This window comes from Pseudonaja textilis, chromosome 3 (genome assembly GCF_049901715.1).
Source record: "Pseudonaja textilis isolate UNSWEBS1 chromosome 3, rPseTex1.2, whole genome shotgun sequence".
NCBI classification, from domain to species: domain Eukaryota; kingdom Metazoa; phylum Chordata; class Lepidosauria; order Squamata; family Elapidae; genus Pseudonaja; species Pseudonaja textilis.
In genome coordinates this window covers 28534876-28554905 of record NC_141992.1, presented here as the reverse complement: position 1 = coordinate 28554905, position 20030 = coordinate 28534876, and the positions used below count along the sequence as shown (strand labels likewise).

Sequence of the window (20030 nt, the reverse complement as noted above, 5' to 3'; positions counted from 1 at the left end):
GTTGGATGTTCCCAAGGTGGAAAGTTATGTGGAAAGGGAAAAGTGTGGAAGAAAAACGTGCACAAGCAGCAGGGATGACCCCAGCCTGGAGAGGATTGTCAGGAAAAGGCCATTCAAAAGTGTTGGGGACTTTCACAAGGAGTGGATTGAGGCTGGAGTCAGTGCATCAAGAGCCACCACACACAGAAGGATCCTGGACATGGGCTTCAAATGTCGTATTCCTCTTGTCAAGCTGCTCCTGAACAACAAACAACATCAGAAGCATCTTACCTAGGCTAAAAAAAAATAGAACTGGTCTGTTGCTCAGTGGTCCAAAGTCCTCTTTTCTGATGAGAGCAACTTTTACATCTCATTTGGAAACCAGAGTCTGGAGGAAGAATGGAGAGGCACACACTGCAAGATGCTTGAAGTCCAGTGTGAAATTTCCAGAGTCTGTGTTGATTTGGGGAGCCATGTCATCTGTTGGTATTGGTCCACTGTGCTTTGTTAAGTCCAGGGTCAACGCAGCCGTCTACCAGGAGATTTTGGAGCACTTAATGCTTCCTTCCACAGATGAGCTTTATGGGGATGCTGACTTCATTTTCCAGCAGGACTTGGCACCTGCCCACACTGCCAAAAGCACCAAAACCTGGTTCAATGACTGTGGGATTACTGTGCTTGATTGTTCAGCAAACTCACCTGACCTGAACCCCATAGAGAATCTATGGGGCATTGCCAAGAGAAAGATGAGAGACATGAGACTGAACAATGCAGAAGAGCTGAAGGCCGCTATTGAAGCATCCTGGTCTTCCATAACACCTCAGCAGTGCCACAGGCTGATAGCTTCCATGCCATGCCGCATTGAGGCAGTAATTGCTGCAAAAGGGGCCCAAACCAAATACTGAGTACATATGCATGCTTATATTTTTCAGAGGTCCGATATTGTTCTATGTACAATCCTTATTTTATTGATTGCATGTAATATTCTCATTTTCTGAGATTGTGGATTTGGGGTTTTCATGAGCTATAAGCCATAATCAACACAATTATGACAAATCACAGCTTGAACTGTCTTACTTTGCATGTAATGAGTCTATCTCATATATTAGTTTCACCTTTTAAGTTGCATCACTGAAATAAATGAACTTTTGCATGATATTCTAATTTTCGAGTTTCACCTGCATACTGTCCCAGGATAATCGTTGCATGAACTAATCTGGGTCAGTCACTGGGTCCAAAAGTTTAGTCTTCTGAGATTTGGGCTCCAGCATGGGTATGAAAGCTCAGAAGATTAAACCTTTGGTCCTGCTGACTGACCCAGATTAGATCCTGCATTGTTGTTTACTACCCTTTTCCTTCTCCAAGTTCCTTAAGAACCCGATTGTGATGCAGAAATGTCACTAAAGAAGATTGAGCTAAAATTAGTTGTTTATTGTTGATGGATGCAATTCATTTAACAGAAAAATATTTTAGCTCTTTCTCACTTCCAATTGCAAAATTGAAATAAAATATAATAAAAACCAATTGAAAATGAGCAATTTGCTCTTTAAAAGCTACAGTGGCCCACAGGCTGCAGCTTGCCCACCACTATGGTCAAAGAAAAGAAATCTCAAGTATACCTGGTAAAAGTGTGGCCAGAAAGTACTGATCGCAAGCTCTGCTTTCACCCAACCTTCTGTAACAAGCCCAGAGACATTCCAGATAGGGTTGCCTTGAGGTCCACCATTCACTTTCACATAAACATTCAAGGATCCAGGGCTAGAACGGTCACGGCTGGACAAGTAGTAATGGAAATCAATGCAGTGAGTGTCGTTTTCCTTCAGTGTTGGTAAAAGCAAGTGGGCCTTTTGCCCAGATGCCCTCCCAGAACTATTCACCATCATGAAGGAGCCTACAAAGAAAAGAAAAGAAAAGAAAAGAAAAGAAAAGAAAAGAAAAGAAAAGAAAAGAAAAGAAAAGAAAAGAAAAGATCAGTAGTTCCTTTTGTTGTTGTCAGTTGTTAATATTACAATTAAATTAATTAAAGAGTCAATAGTTCTAAATAATAGGGCCAACAGTCGGAAATCCAAACAGCTGTTAATTTTCTTAGCTCTATTACTATTATTATAATTCAACGCTTTTCTGGTGGGGAGGGAAACACCAAGAATGACAAAAATACGTTTGTATCCACTGCTTGCATCATAATCTAAAAAGGGCCATTTGTTATTATTTTCAGATTTTTCAGCCTTGGATTTCAAACTGTCTGAAAGGAAAATATTGACTTCAGACATGAAGAGCATATCATACTTCCTTTTCGCTCTACTGAAGTTACGCTACCAGACTCTTTTTATTGCATACACAAACACTATTAAGCTGTCTGTTTTTATAACATGTCCATATTTATAGATTACAATATATCAAGAATCCTACAATTTGGGAAGTCAGTTATTTTTTTTTGAGAAACCACTGAATTGTATTAAGTAGAGTTTTCAAAATGATTGTTTCAGTGGCATGGCTATTTACACAGCTGTCATCTACAAGATGGAAAACTGGTAATGGTAGAAGAACCATATTTACTAAGGAGCCTAACTATAAGGTGAGAAATAAAGTCCAGAATTTAAAACCACTCTTTGGAATCTTCATTTTTCTGCTTCAATAGCTTTTGAGACAGAAACTGATAAGATTCGGAGATTATGAGTCAAAGTGTTCAACTCCAAATTCACACATTTGTTCCTGCAAAAAATAACTAAATCCACAGTAAATCGTCTTTATACTTTTTGCCCAAAAATGTCCACAGATATATTCATGTAGTCAGCAGAACTAAGATAAACTAAATAAAACTGTTATATTTTAAATGTGAGAATATATTTAAAAAGCTTCACTCATATATGCACATAGTCTAAGCAGAGAAAAAAATATGCCAAAATAAATAAACTAACAAAACACCCACAACCACATACATATTTACGGACATTTTGTTCAACTTCAGTAAAACAAAATTTTATATTATAAGTTATTGTACAAGTTTGATACATGATTTCTACAATCGACTTATTCTATCATGTCTACTTCAGACATGGAGTCAATATCCACCAGTGAGATAAACTGACATCTGGTAACATTACTGTGGTGATAAAATACTAATATGAGCAGGGTTGATATTCCTAAAGCAATGGTTGGATGATTCCATAAATCACTTGCATGGAAGACGTCATGTACTTTTTGCTGTAGTTGCTGACTAGATAGTTCAATAAATAACCAACTAACCCTGAGATTAGCGATCTAAGTAATTGTCTGGATCCTTGCTTCTAAATTATTCTTGGTGGGAAAAAAAGTACTCCACAGTTTGATAGTAGAAGTTCTTCCTAAAACTTCAAACTGTTCAATGTTAATCCAAGTAGCATACTTTACTCATTTGTTTATTTGATTTATATGTCTCCCCACCTTGTAAAAGACAACTCTGTGTGGTTCACAACAATAATAAAAAAACCACAATAAAAAAACCAAAATAATTAGAACCTGACCTACCACTGCCAGCCAGCCAGCCAGCCAACCAACCAACCAACCAACCCTGTCTCACCAGATGATAACACTGAAGGGATGGAACCTGGAATGTGCCCACTCTATTTAACCTAGGAAGATATCTTTTGGGACAGGCAATTTTGCAAATAATTTGGCCCTGTGCCCTATATGTCCAACACTTTCAATCAGGGTTCATTCAAAGGAAGCCTAACTATTGAAGCCTAACCTAAGATTGAAGAAATCTTCACAAAAATGTCAACTCTAACTGTATGTCTTTTTATGCAAGTAAAAAAGCACTTCTTCGTTGCTGATGTTACCAGGGCTGTCATTTAAATAAGTACTGAGTTAGGAATAAGGCCCTTTGAAGCCAATGGAAGATATGCTTCAGCAGTAGTAAAATGCTCTGGTTTGCAGATAAATAGTGGGCAAATTATTGTAATGCTGCCAGCCATTTAATTACTTGCTTAGAGCAAGACTTCAAGTTTTCTGTACAAGATAGGATTCAGTAATAGAAAGTGCCCTGGTTATGGGAACACAATATAGGCAGGCGACCTGTCCTTCCTCTTTGAAATATACAATTCTGGTATGTATACATAGAGGCAAACTGAGTTCAGTGAAGCTTTTTCATTTATGAAAAGTTCTTCTTGCTCTCCTTGGCTCTGTCTCTGTGGAAGTTAGGTGTCCAGTCTCTCTGGCAGTCAAAGCCAAAATAGTCATAGAGGGAAGTCCTGAAGGAGCAGCATGCCTGCAGCAGTTCTATGTAGCCAAGAACCTGAATAAATCACAGATCCTCACTACATCAGCAGCAGCATGGTTGAGGAAGGTAAAAATCATTTGTATGGCAAAATACACACAGTGTTAGCAAAAAAGAGGAAGAAAGACTCCTAAATTTAAATATATGTTGCTTATAAACTGATGTTTAGTTTGTGAGACATTATTGTGCCTTGGTTATCAGGGCATCTTTTCATCTTTACTTTTAATTCTCCTTTTCCTATCTAACTGATCTTTGAAGTAGTGTCTTCTCTCTCTTTCCCCATCTTCTTTTCTTTCTCAATCTGCCTCCAACTTTCTTTCTCTCTTTTCCTCTGCTGCTTTCCCATTCTTCCTCTTTTCCTTCTGGAGAATTGTTAAATAAAACACACTTTTCTCTTTCATCATTTTTTAAACAAAAAATACAATTTCAGCTATGATTAGAAATGGTGGTAGACTTTAGGAGAAACCCTCCCTTACTACCACCTCTTACAATACTAGACAACACAGTATCAACAGTAGAGACCCTCACATTTTCAGGTTCTATCATATCACAAGACCTAAGATGGACTCCTAACATCAAAAATGTCATCAAAAAAGCACAACAAGGAATATTCTTTCTGCATCAACTCAGAAAACTCAAACCCAGGAGCTGCTAATACAGTTCTACAGAGGAATTATTGAGTCTGTCATCTGTACATCTATAACTGTCTGGTTTGGTTCTGCAACCCAACAAGACAGACACAGACTTCAGAGAGTAATTAGGATCTCAGAAAAAACAATTACTACTAACCCGCCTTCAATCCAGGACCTGTATACTACATGAGTCAAAAAGAGGGCTGTGAAAATATTTACAGACCCCTCACGTCCTGGACATAAACTGTTTCAATTCCTTCCCTCAGAATGATGTTATAGAGCATTGCACACCAGAACTACTAGACACAAGGACAGTTTTTTTTTCCTGAATGCCATTATTCTGCTAAACAAATAATTCCCTCAACACAGTCCAACTATTTACAAAGTCTGCACTACTATTACTATTAATCTTCTCATCACTCCTTATCACCCATCCCCTCCCACTTGTGTCTGTATAACTGTAACTTTGTTGCTTGTGTCCTTACAATTTATATTGACGATTTCATGGTATGATTTGATTGCTTATTGTACCTTATGACTATTATTAAGTGTTGTACCTTATAATTCTTGACTTTTGATGAATGTATCTTTTCTTTTATGTACACTGAGCATTTGCACCAAGACAAATTCCTTCTGTGTCCAATCACACTTGGCCAATAAAGAATTCTATTCTATTCCCAAAGTCCTAGCTTTCTTTCTTTCTTTCTTTCTTTCTTTCTTTCTTTCTTTCTTTCTTTCTTTCTTTCTTTCTTTCTTTCTTTCTTCTTTTTTCCTTTTCAAGGAATGTTCAGGTGAAACTGCATGGTCTGGGTCATGATAGGTGCCATATTATATGTTATTGAAATGCCAAGTTGAAGCAAACATTGGGTGGGCTACAGGCTAGGCTTGCTGGGATATTATTCTCTTTCCTTTCCTTTTTATGTCACCCTTTCTCTTTAATTTTCTGATTCCTTTTTTTTCTTTTATCACCCTCAACATCCTGGGAGCTACAGAAGAAGAAAGATTCTACCTGCCCAGGATCTGAACTTACCATTTACAAAGTTTTTGAAATTAGATCAAGGGCCACATGAATTTCATTAAGGCATCCAGGAGATTAATCCTCAAATACAGACAGTTCAGGTAAAGCTAAATTATTGTGGATGAGCAGAGATAAACGCTTGATATTACATGCTAAATTACTTTGGAATTAAATATGTGATTTATATCAACTTGCAATTGTAGGAAAATATTAATGGAGGCAAATAACCAATGTAAATCATTGTTTTCTTCTTCATTGTTTTTCTACTTCAGAAATCCATGGATCTATGTAGCAACATAAAGTTACTATTCTCAACTAATATTTTTTAAAAATATTCTCTTTCCTTTTTATGTCACCTTTCCTCTTTCACTTTCTGATCCTTTTTTCCCCCTCTTTTATCACTCTCCACATCCTGGGAGCTATAGAGGAAGAAACACATTCTGCTTGCCCAAGATCTGAACTTACCATTTACAAAGAGTTTTTGAAATTAGATCAAAAACCACATGAATTCATTAAGGCATCCAACGTTCGCAAGAAACTAAATTCACAATACAGACAAATTTTCAGACATCTATAAATATCTCAAAAAACACATCTTTTTCTCTGTTCAGAAAATACTTTTCTAGAAAGGTCCAAGGGAGCATTTGACCTAGAGGTAATAAAAAATAATAGTTGCATGAATTTAGAGAAGTACCATTAGGGTCAGGAAGAAAATTAGACCCTTTGGCATTTCTGCAAAAAATATTCATAGATATTTTCCCCAGTGGAATAGTTTGTAATATCATTATGCCACATGATACAATAATAAAATAATTAAACCTTTGTAACCCATGGTACCTTATCTGCAGAGAAGTCTTTGTATTTGTCTATTATTGCTCTTTGTTACTAACATTATAAATGATTACACATTAAAAATAATGAGAATTATTAGTTTTATTCTCTTTAAAGAGCCTGCTTTGGGGATGTCTGCAAACATGCCTTCAGAAAAACAAGCAATAAGTAATCACAGTTTGTGGGTAGGGGAATGAGAGAAGGAAAAAAAAGAAAATATCACTTTCAGCAGTCACGCATAGTAATTTTTAATCAAATGCAACCCCTCTTGACATTCTTGTTCTGAGATTGCTGCCAAGTCATTTTATAGATATATTTCTCTGCTGGCCTTCTTGCAATTCACAGAAGATTGAGTTTGGAAAGCCTTGCCTTATTTTTTAAGTTACTGATTTCCCCCTTTTCATTTTATGTGTTATGTTATTATAGGGCAACAGACAAGCCACATAAATATTCAGATCATTTCTGCCCAACATGTAGCCATATGCATTGTATTTAGAGGAAGAAACTTTGGCAACATTTTCATAAATAACACTTGTTACTGAACTGTTCGTTTGTGTGTGTGTGTGTGTGTGTGTGTGTGTGTGTGTATGTACAGATGGAGAAGTTTATGTGTATGTGTGTATGTGTACACCACCAATCACATCTGTCAAATACAGCCACCCTGAATCACAGGTTGGGGGCTTGATGATAGACAGGAAAATAATGTTTCTTCTGACGCCAGCATGTAACAAAGGTATTAAGAATAGTGATACTGGAGACCAGTATTTGCCTTATTTTTTAAGTTACTGATTTCCCCCTTTTCATTTTATGTGTTATGTTGTTATAGGGCAACAGACAAGCCACATAAATATTCAGATCATTTCTGCCCAACATGTAGCCATATGCATTGTATTTAGAGGAAGAAACTTTGGCAACATTTTCATAAATAACACTTGTTACTGAACTATTCGTGTGTGTGTGTGTGTGTGTGTGTGTGTATGTATGTATGTACAGATGGAGAAGTTTATGTGTATGTGTGTACGTGTACACCACCAATCACATCTGTCAAATACAGTCACCCTGAATCACAGGTTGGGGGCTTGTTGATAGACAGGAAAATAATGTTTCTTCTGATGCCAGCATGTAACAAAGGTATTAAGAATAGTGATACTGGAGACCAGTAGAAAAATTTAGTCACTATTTAAGTTAAATGGAAATAATTGGCCTTGTAAATATCATCCTGTTCTCAAAGAGAAGTCAGGAATGGCAGATCTAGGGCAATCTGAGACATTTATGAACATTCCTGTGTTTTATTTGTGTGACAAATCAAATCATTGTTTTATCCAACTGAGAAGAAGAATGAAAGAATAGCTTTGAAATGGTATCTCCTCCATATTTCCAGTGCTAGTAATTTTATAAAACACTGGCAAGCTTATAATAAGACAATTTTATCTTATCATTATTCCCTCTAAATTAAGCATTCATCCATCCATACTGCCATTTGCTATTTTCATCTGAAAACAAACCATAGCCAATGTACTCTCAATGTACTCTCAGAGGAATATATATATGTTATGTCTCCTCTTGGAAATTCAAATGAACAAACACAAAGCAGCTATTTCACAATCAAATCAAACTGAAGGAAATAACAAGATAACAGCTGGCAGAAACTGTTAGGACTCCCCTTCAAAATTCAAACAAACAGAGAGCTCTTTGCAGTAACGTCCTCATTCAAAATAGTCATTTTGTTCCTGGCGAAAGGCACCAGCTCAGCTGTGTCCTTTTATACCCATTAAGGCAACGTGCTAATTAACTGGCTTGTCCTTCAGATTAACGTTTCCTGGTTCTGACGTCAATCCACGATCTAACAGTCATCAGATTCAAAACTCCCAACAGGACCGATCCTTCCAATCACAACACTATCCCCCACCGCAGGGCCCTTCCCCGAGTCTGATGATTAACTTGACGATGTTTCGTTGACAACCCCACTCTGTCTCCCACAGCCAATGGAGGCATCGCTGTTCCAATTGTCTCAGGTGGTCTACACATTGGAGACTTGGAAAGAAATACCGTTCTGCGACCAAGCCACCAACGGATTGTGCAAACGCAACCAGGACATTCCAAGCACCAAAGGGAGATGAAGGTTCGAGGTGATATAAAAACTTATCGCCTCCTCATGATCCCCAATGATCATACGCACTGGCTGGGTGGCGAAACGAATGAGCCCAGACTTGAGCTCACGCCCATCCACGGTTTCCACCTTAATGGGTGGATGTACAGCAACCAATGGGATCCCATAGTGCGTAGCAAAAGCTCGGTCCATAAAGCTGGTTGTAGCCCCTGAGTCCACCAACGCAACAGCGGGAATTCGAGTGTCCAAAAGTAAATGCCGAGGAGGGCCAGGATTTACTTCAGCAATTTGAGGTGGGGATGTGAAATGTGTCCGACCTAGGGTTTCCTTGAGATCAGGTCTACCTTGTTTTCCTGACGAGCCAAGAGTGGTTTCGGGTACAGATCTGTGGGTCCCTCTCCGTTTGCAGGAATTAACAAAATGTCCCAGACCCCCGCAATAAAGGCACAAGCCTTCCTGAAACCTTCTCGAACGTTCTCGCGCTGTTAAACGAGGGCGGAGTGCTCCCAACTCCATCGGCTCCTCCATCTTAACTGTAGCTTGTGAACAAAAAAGAGAAGGTGGTTCCACAACGGGCCGTCTGCTTCCGCGCTGTTGTAAATGGGCTTCACTCCGTAAGCACTGAACTATCAATGCATCCAAAGTTAAAGCTCTCTCTGCATGGACCAGCTCATCTTTGATGGCATCAGACAAGCCTTCCTGGAATGCAGCCATATGAGCCAGTTCGTTCCAGTTGGAGTCCATACACAGCAAACGAAATTCTGCAACGTATTCCTGCAGGGAACGTTTCCCCTGATTTATGTCCCATAACCGTCTGTCCACAGTTTGTATCTTAATTGGGTTCTCAAACATCACTCTCATTTGTTGAAGAAAACCCTGGAAATCATTCAACAACGGGCTATCTTGAACCAACAAGGGAGTAGCCCAATTAGCAGCCTGCCCGGTTAATAAACTGATCATAAATCCTACTTTAGACCGGTCAGTTGGGAAGTCTTCAGGCCTCAGAGAGATAAACAATTGGCATTGACCCATAAATGCCGGGAACCTGTCCATTTGCCCAGAAAATTTCTCCGGCATGGATACTGGGCTTTTCCTCACAGGAGGGGCAGGGGGAACAGCAGCAGGGCTTGGCAAGCTGGAAACATAATTCAGCAATTGTGTTACCTGATTCTGAAGCGTCACATTGCTTTGCAGTAGCTGATTAATTTGTTGTTGTTGCTGCTCTACCAAACGCTGCAGTTGATTTGAATCCATCTTGCTTTAAAGATGGTTTGTTTGGGCCAGGAACAATAATGTTATGTCTCCTCTTGGAAATTCAAACGAACAAACACAAAGCAGCCATTTCATAATCAAATCAAACTGAAGGAAATAACAAGATAACAGCTGGCAGAAACTGTTAGGACTCCCCTTCAAAATTCAAACAAACAGAGAGCTCTTTGCAGTAACGTCCTCATTCAAAATAGTCATTTTGTTCCTGGCGAAAGGCACCAGCTCAGCTGTGTCCTTTTATACCCATTAAGGCAACGTGCTAATTAACTGGCTTGTCCTTCAGATTAACGTTTCCTGGTTCTGACGTCAATCCACGATCTAACAGTTATCAGATTCAAAACTCCCAACAGGACCGATCCTTCCAATCACAATATATATATATATATATATATATATATATATATATATATATATATATATATATATATATATATATATATATATAGTATTCAGCTTTGTTCGGGTATTTTCCCATGTCATTATAGTTGTGCTTTTAAAGTTGTAGCAACGTTTCGGCAGAATCTCATTTGCCATCATCAGGCTTCTGTATAGTGTTTGTCTGTGAGTCAGACTTTCACAGCCATTTCAGTTTTAAATTTGGAGCTAGCCTACTGCTGTGCCAGAATGGTTTTTTCTTAATCCTGATTGATTGGGAGTCTTGGTCTGTGTTTATTGGTCTTGGAGTTTGTTGTGTTCTGCTTGATTGGTGTTTCTAATATCTTTTGTTTTGTAGCTTTCTTTGTCTTGATTGGCTGGCAACATTGTGTTCCTGTATTGGAGGCTTTTAGTGCGGCTTGGCTCCGAGTAAATGGACGGCTATCATTTATAGTATTTATATTTTGCACATTATAGTATATAATCAGTACTTATTCATGCAGACACTGAGACCATATGGTTTTGCAAACAGATGGGATGTCAGGTCAACTGTATTAAATGTACTTTGATCAGCAGGTTAATATGAAATAATGAAAATAATGAAATATTTTATATGCTCAGATCAATCCAGATTAAATAAAGAGGGTTTTTTTTTAAAGAGTTAAAATGACAGGGAGCATAAAATGGCACTTGCACTGAATGTACAGATAAAACTGGGGAATTAACCATGAAGTGCTCTCTAGATACACATAAATTTCATTTCCCCTCCTTGGTGCATAATGATGCCTTGATAAGCCTCCTATTATTGATGCATCTGTAACATATATCCTCTTTTCATAACTGAAATTGTACTTGATAGCAGATGGCATCTATTGTGTTTACACATCATCACTTTATGATTGCATTTTCTCACATCTACAGTGAAAAAAAGAGAAAGCCCATAATTGATTTTTTCATGGCTTTGCACACTGTTCATTAAGCCTACATGATGATGTTCTTACAGTTGACAGCTGAAGAAATGAGCCACCAAGAAGAAACCCTTGTGACCAGTTCAATATATGCTCAGTTGAGACTTGTTCAACATCACCTTTCAAATGCTACTCAAGTTAAAAGCTAAATTATTGGGACACCAGAGGAACAGACGTAAACTCATGATATCACATGTTAAGTTCCTCTGGAATTAAATACATGATTTACCTTAACTTGTCATTGTGAGAAAATATTAATGGAGGCAAATAACCATTGTAAACCATTATTTACTCACCAGCAAAGAAATAAAAATAGACTTGCAGAATACTATTAATATAAGTATCTCAATAAACCTTAATCTAATATTCTTATACACTCTGTTTTTTGATCTGGACATTTTTTAAAGAATGAAGGCATTGTGTACAGTTTTTATACTTTGGTGTATCTAATCCTTGGAAAACAAAGCATAAACAAAGAAGTCTCACAGGCTCCATAGACTGGATATGTTTAATTGGAGGCCAGGTCGCCATTTTAATTTGGATTCCTGCATTTAGCAATGGGTTTCTATATATAAATATAGCAACAAGGTTGAGCAGTTTCTATCAGCTAACATTTTTTAAGTTAGCACTTGAAGTTATCCCCTGCCAAATGGTACACTGTACATCAAAATTCATTTAATACTCCTGGTCTGGAAGAAAGAAAGAACTAGAAAAATGGTTCTAATTACTGGAATATTATTATTACTTGTATATTATTATTTTATTTGTAGAATTATTATCATTTCAATATCCCTTGGTAACACTATTCACACTTGATAAGTATCAGAGCACAGAGTTTCAAAACAAAATTACACACTGTCTCTCACTGTTCTTCTCAGCCTGATATATTTTAATGTGTAGAAATATTTTCAATTTTTCTGACCTTTTGACTGGATTTATGTTAATTGATAATTCAAATCCCAATTTTCTATGACTTATTTAACTAACTCAGTCATTAGTTAAATTTATGTGACAAGAAGTAAATTAGACATGTGCACTTTATTGTTGACCATTTATTTTGCCTTTGCAAGTTGTGTAAATTCAGCTATTTTTTGCCATTCCAGAAACAAAGCTTCAGGATTGTTCAGATATGGACTGACCACTTGAAATAAGCCTTATTTAAACTCAAACAGATCCATATTAACCTCTTTTATTTCTAAATTTTCCAAAATCCAATGCATCTATATATAGGTATATATTAATGGACAATGGAAAATGAAATAATAAATTACATTAGGAAATACTATATGTCCCTTTAGCAGTAGTTAATTTGGAGTGATAGCAATGTGAAAAAGCCTACTCTAAAGATTCTTAATAGCAGGTTCCATTAGGAGATGTCTAATGGCCGAGTATAAGAGGATTGAATAGAGGAGAACTGCTTCTGAGGTCACACAATTAGACCTCTAATGATTTGGGTTGATGGATGTGTTGTCCAGAAGACCCCGAGGTGAAGGCATAGAGCAATGTTTCTCACTTAAACTTCATTCTGATTTGTCTTTAGAACAGGCACCATTACAGTGAAGGCTAAAGAATAGATTTTATCTAGAAAGAAAATCTGAAGGAAGAACAGGAAAGAAATACAGCTGTAGCACAATATTCTTTTACAATGAGATAAAAAGTCCTCCTTTTTACACTGTCTATTCCCTAAATTGCTGCATGCTAGTATCCCATTTCTAGTGCTATAGTGGACAGTTATAAGAACAGGAACATTTCCAGCAGTTATGAAAGGAGTCTGTCTTTACTAAGATACTTTTTTAAAGGGAAGGAGAACTTGAGTGCAAAGGTAAAATAGTTGTGCACCCTTCAGTGAGACCAAGTTTATTTCCTGGATCTGAGAAAATAAACATGGGATTGTACTGCAAATGATCCAGAAACCTAGCATTTAAGAAAAAGGGAATATTGTAAAACCTCTACCAAATTTTGGCATTTTATTGAAATCCCAAACTTTCTGAGGTAATGATAGGCCACATAGTACATTTAGTGGAACTACAAGCACTAGAAAATGTAATAATATAATAATTCAAAGAGGAATAATAACAGTTCTCACAAAGTTTATCCATCTGTACTCATAAATGAAGGTTGGTCAGGACAATGTAGGTAATTATGAATTTGTAATGAGCAAATATATAGAATGATTCTATACATACTTAATCCCTTTTGACATCAACAGACCTTTGTCTCATTTAACTGAAATTCTTAGCTTTAGAAATTTCACTCCTATAGGTTTTTTAATAGTGAATATATTCTATTAACATTTAATACTATAGATTTTCTTTAAATAATAGAAACAGCCAGACATTATTTGATTAATTCTTTATTGCCTAGATTATACCTTATACTAGTTAAAGAACAAAAGGAACCCAAATGAATCAATGAATCAATCAATTCATTCATTTATTATGTAAGTGAACATGCAGACAGTATGGATTTGTAGCACCTTGGATTCAATCCACTGGTGCTAGGGAAAGTCTGTAAGCTATTCTACTTTTTTTGGGGGGTGGGGGGACTAAATCTGAAGTACTACGTAGTTGAATACAATATGATGATTAAAAAAATAATGCAAGGATAGAAGGATATCAGTAACAAGATAATAGATCGGCATTTGATGTATCTTGCAGCTTTCCACTCATGCAGAGCAACTGATGTGGCTAACAAATCAATAAAAAACAGAAGGAAAAGAACATTAAAAAATAAAGCCTCCTTTGACTTGAGCTCAGCTCCTGTAATTTTCTTGGCAACAGTATAGAATAGTTTGTTGCTAATGGTTTGTTGCTATCTTTTCTGGGATTTCCCCTTACCCCAACCTTCCTGTCTAGTTTTAGTCTTGGTATTTTTTAATCTTCCCAAATTACTGAATGCTAGGATCCCACCTCTGATAGAAGAGAATATTTGTAGCTAATGGTTGAACTTTCATGTCTTTGGGGCTCTGTGAGCTGGGTGGTTTTCTTCAAGAGGTTTCATTATCATACTAGGTAACATCATCAGCACTATCTGCAAGAAAACCACTAAGTTCATAAGAACCTCATAAGAACCACTAAGTTCATAAGAACCTCACAATATATAAGAACCGGAATATTTCCTAGCTTTGAAAAAGACTCCAATATCTGTCTTTACTAGGACATTTCTTTCAATGGGAAGAGAACTCAATGCTAGAAAGTGTATACATAAATACCACTTTCTTAATATTTATGCCATAGAACGTCTATTAATGTTTATTGATAAAAAGGGTTAATCCATAAGTCTTCAGAACTGATTTGAGAAAGTTGCTTTGGGACACACAGAAGCATGAATGTAGCATTTTTCTGTGATTGCAGTCAACTGGTACATCTAGTAAGAGCCATGGCTTTTTTAATGAGCTGTAGTGTAGATTAAGATTGCATTCATGCTTCTACAGGTATCTGAAGACCTATTATTCTAAACTATATCCAAGGCACTACAGAGGCCTAGACAATAGTTCTACTATAAATTAAGTACAGAAAAGAAAGCTCCATTTAAAAAATGTTCCTTGTAAGTATACTCCTTCATATTTTCAACAAGGCACTTTTGTATATCTGCAGGTTTTCAAATTCAGTTTAATTTTATTGAATAATAAGTTAAATAACTTAAAAGGTAATTCAACAAAATATGTTATTTAAATAAACTGAAGAAAACAACTTGTGTCTCTGATTAAGGAACACAAACTCAAAACAAATTAATAGTGACTAATCAGCATTTGACTCCTTTCTAATACCAGGTTTCTTCCTGGTATGCACAAGGATTCAGCTAAATCATAACACATTTTTAAAACTATTAATTATTGAATGAGATAGAATTGTCTGGGGTCAACCATCATAATAGGCAAGAAGCCATTGTTTATAGTGATTTGACATTGCAAACTGCATTAAATCAAAACTAAAAGCACAGTATGGTTTTTAACAATGTGTGAATCTTGTTACCAGCCAGTCATCAGTGCCAATACAGCTAAAGGTTTCTTGGGGAAAATGGAGTGAAAATGTGCAAAGTGAAGCTAATTCTGCAGACTTCCCTAAAGGCAGAGACAATAAAGTATGAAAAATAAACGAATAGTATTTTTTCATTCCCCAATGAAAGAAAATCATATATATTAGACATTTTGGATCTAATACTATGATATCTTGTGTATAAAAACCCTTCCAGAATTTTTAGGAGCAAAAGAGATGAGAAGGACAATTGGTAAGACCATCTGGGGCGAAGAAATACATTTCATCTTTTTAAAAAATAGAAAACTCTGATTACGCCATAAAGAAATAGCAAAATTGACCTTGCAACAGTTTACATGTACAGTAATATCTTTGCTCTGTAGGTTTGTAGCCTATTGTTCTAGAGAATCTGAATCTTACAAAATACCTGAAATACAAAATGTGAATTTTCCTAGAGCTTCATAATTACTATTGATGTTCTCTGGAAAGGCCCCAGATTGAGCAACAGATGATTTCAGACATTTTAATGGCTTCCCATGCCTGGTCACCAGTCAATTATAGGTATTATCAAGCTAGATGCTGGTTTTAAAAGCTTCCAACAGCTAAATAATGGCACAATTAAATCATCAGCACGTTTCGCTAGCTTCTACTAACCAACTGATAATTTAGGATGGGATTATAGAATGGATGCTTTCTCATAAGGAAGAGGGCTGCTTGCACAATAGGGAAAGCAAAGCACACTGAATAAGCAAACACTCAGACAAAAGCACCCACCCACAATCTCTAACTAGAGAATGGAGAGTCTATACAAAAAGTAGCTTTACCACTGCAATTTGGCATCAATTAATTCCCATTTTTCCACATGCGTTACATTTCAGGACATCACATTGCCAAAACATTAAGTTAAAAGAAGAGAATAGCAAAATGTTAGATATTAGAACATTGAATTTACAGATAGTGTTTGAATTATGACAGTTCATTTGAAGTTGGAATAGCATTGAAAAAAATGACTTATGGCTATTTTTCACACTTATGATCGTTGTAGCATTCCCATGGTCACATGATCAAAATTCAGATGCTTGGCAACTGACTCACATTTATGTCAGTTGCAGTGCCTCGGGTTCATATGACTCCCTTTTGTGACCTTCTAACAAGCAAAGTCAATGGGAAAGCCAGATTCACTTAACAACTATGTTACTAATTTAACATGTGCAGTGATTCACTTAATAAATGTGGCAAGAAAAGTCTTAAAATGGGGCAAAACCAGTGGTGGGCTGCAATTGGATTAACAACCAGTTCGGTGAGCTCACACTTAAAAGGCACTTGCATGCAGTGCTGAAAATGGAGCATTTAGAAGCTCAGCTGCTTACCTTCCAAGTCAGCAATGGTAAGAAGAAGGGGGGGGGGAGAAATCAGCTGATTTCTGTGTTGCGTGATTGAGATGAGCTAGAAAGCAGGAAATAAAGGACAGGATAGGGCAGACAAAGGTGGGGTGGGGCAGCTGATAGTCAGAACTACTGGTTTGCTTGAACCAGTCCAAACCAGCAACAGCCCACCAATGGGCAAAACTCACTTAACAAATTTCTCACCTAGCAACATAAACTTTGGGCTCGATTATGGTCATAAATCAACCTGTAGAGCAAAAAGTTCAGCACAATATTGTATGAGGGAGAACTGTCCCTATTTCTTTTCCTCCTCTTTTGTCTGTTTTCTTACAAGTGTGTTGCTTCAGTTTTATGTCCTTGAAGACCAAGCAACATGGCCAATGGCAAGAGCATGAGGAAATGGCAGTGATCTTCCTCCAAATGGCATTGACAAAAGTTATACAACCCATGTATTTTGTAAAATATATGGTATATTCCATTATACTTCATATCTGACAGTAAATATTTGATCCTTCTTTTACAAAAAAAAAAAAAGTGTTCCACAGTTGATTACTGTGGATTTCCTTTGAAACAGGTTTCCATGTGAGAACCAGTGAGACAGGTACTGACAGAAGGAAGTTTCCATTTATAATCAAAAGCTTTCTCTTCAGTGTAAGTGCTTGCCAGAAACTGGTTATAAATACTACATGATGATTGCTTCATTAGCAGATGGATTTGGTCACAATCAAATGAGCCTAATTCAGCATCAAATATTATAAGAAATGCTAAAAAGGACGATAAACAAAATATTCCTTTTGAGTCCTTTTAAGTATGGCTGAAACAGAAATAAAAAAAGTTATAATGAGAAATATATAAACACACACACACACACACACACACACAGAGAGAGAGAGAGAGAGAGAGAGAGAGAGAGAGTCCAGACAAATATAGTCTATCATGACTGTATTCTGATTTTGAAGAGCTTAAAAGTTTCCTCACTTTCTTGCAAAGGCAATTAAATTTTCATCTGAGAGGAAAAGATAATGCCATTTGAAATGGCTACCATGTAATATCAAAAATACATTAAAGTATACTAGAAGGCTGTTGTCTATTCACTTAGATTTGTTTCAGCTTAGTATTTTGCTGGGAGACTATTTTGTGGATTATTGACATTTTAATTTAAAATCTAGCAACAACCATAATACAGAACAGATTTGTATGAGTCTAAGCTAACTTCTGCATATTACATTTCCATAATTCTAGAATGTTCCTGGAATTGGAGGACAGAACATGCTTGGATTATTTTTTCTTTGTTTGATCTGCTAAAGATTTGAAGTGTTCTCCTCCTCCCCACAGGTTGAAGTTAGCAGTTCAATCTCTGTCAATTACATGTATTCAAAAGTTGTAAACCAATATAAAAGGCATTTTGTACTAAGGCATTAAAGGTACATGTTTGACTGTGTAATGTACAGATAAACTCTTGAACAGCTGCTTCCTTTTACAATTCTTTCTCTCAAGGGATTCACACACTCTGGAATCAACATATTAAACTTGTAATGTGTAAAATCTGTAAATCAAAAATAATTTGACAAATGTGTCTATTTATTCCACATGGACATATATCCTGAAATTTGCTGGTCCTTCCCTTCCCATGCCTTCATGCACACTTATAGAAAGCATGTCCTTACACACCAAATGCTTAATCAATAATTAATTTCTACATTCCTCATTATGTTAGAAAATCTCTGTTATTTACTAGATAATTAACTTTTACTAATGCTTTTTGTCAATCTGCATTTGGAGCAAAATCTGAATTCAATTAAAATGCAAAAAAGAGTTCTTTAATATTGTTTCATCATGACTTAAATTAATTTAAATTACTTTGATAGACAAATAAAGCAGCAAATTGAAAGTGGAACTACACTTAAAATAATTCTGCTGAACCATTGTTAAAGTAGCAATAAAGACACAAATTCTCCTGTTGCTTAAAAAAGGAACATAGACCTTTAGAAGAAAACAATCCAGGATGGGGTTCAAATGCATTTCACCTGATAGCATCTAAAGATTACATGCCCTAAAGACTGATTTTTTGACAGCAAAACATCCCATTAACCACAGATGGACCAAAATCTCTTAGATGCAGCACATTCTTCTCATCTTTTTGTGCTTCACTTTAGAAGTGTTCTTCCACTCTTGCTGATATGGACTGTCCCCAGTGGTGAAACTTTCTTGAATCTTTCTAAGTTGAGGAGTGGGAACTGGCCATTATGGGCACATCCTCCCCTGTAGTTTCTTATTGCTGCTTTTAAAATGTATTTGCCTTTTTACAGCATAAGAATGAGAGCCGGGCATTGTGCCAATAACCCCAAGGAGCAAGAATACAGTGAGGAAACTGGGTATCCTGACATCTGTGGTGTAGAAGAACCTGGGTTACTGGAAAGGAAAGAATATGGAAAAGGTATTTTTTTGGTGCCACTTTTTTCAGCACCCTTGAAAGTAAATGACTCTGCCATGGAAAGTCCATTTTGCTGCACAGATGCCAGCTACAGAAGCATCTCCTCAGACAGATTTGCCCAATTCCCAAGGCTACATTTTATCCACAGTAAATTTACAGGAACATATCAAGATTGTCATCTGCGCTTTCAGAACAGTGTACCAAAGCTGTAAGGGTCTTTTAGGGACACCTATCTATGACCCTCCCCCCTCAAAAAATTTGGTATTGTAGCAACGTCACACTAGGGAAAAGAAGTTGTCGGTCTACAGTGGGAGTGATGAGAACACCATCTCTCCATCATCTTTCTTGTCACCTCTTTTTCTGATCAGCTTTGTAAACTACCACACCATGTCAGTACCACAGGAAAAAACATATGGGCTACACAACTTGATCAGGGCAAAGCAATAGACGCAATCTACACAGACTTCTGTAAAGCTTTTGATTCAGCGGTACATGACAAACTACTCCTAAAACTAAAATCTTATGGTATCTCTGGACAACTGCATAACTGGATAGAAGCATTCCTGTCAACAGACAACAAATGGTCAAAATTGGGAGTGTCCTATCAAATTCTCTACCTGTCAACAGTGGTATCCCCCAAGGCAGTGTTCTAGGACCAACTCTCTTCATACTCTACATAAATGACCTCTGTGATCATATTAAGAGCAACTGTGTCCTCCTTGATGATGATGTAAAGCTATTCAACACCACAGACAATAATGCTACCCTTCAAAAAGACCTCGACTATGTATCAGAAT

The 20030-nt window shown here is 36.8% G+C and overlaps 1 protein-coding gene across 2 annotated transcripts in view; it reads right to left on the bottom strand.

The window, feature by feature from the left end:
- The window catches only part of PTPRT (protein tyrosine phosphatase receptor type T), a 678367-nt gene that overhangs the window by 399087 nt on the left and 259250 nt on the right, over positions 1–20030 (bottom strand). For both annotated transcript variants that reach the window (XM_087929083.1, XM_087929084.1), the window contains exon 3: positions 1599–1870. In XM_087929083.1, the coding sequence (XP_087785209.1) occupies positions 1599–1870 (272 nt within the window). The remainder of the gene's footprint in view (positions 1–1598; positions 1871–20030) is intronic.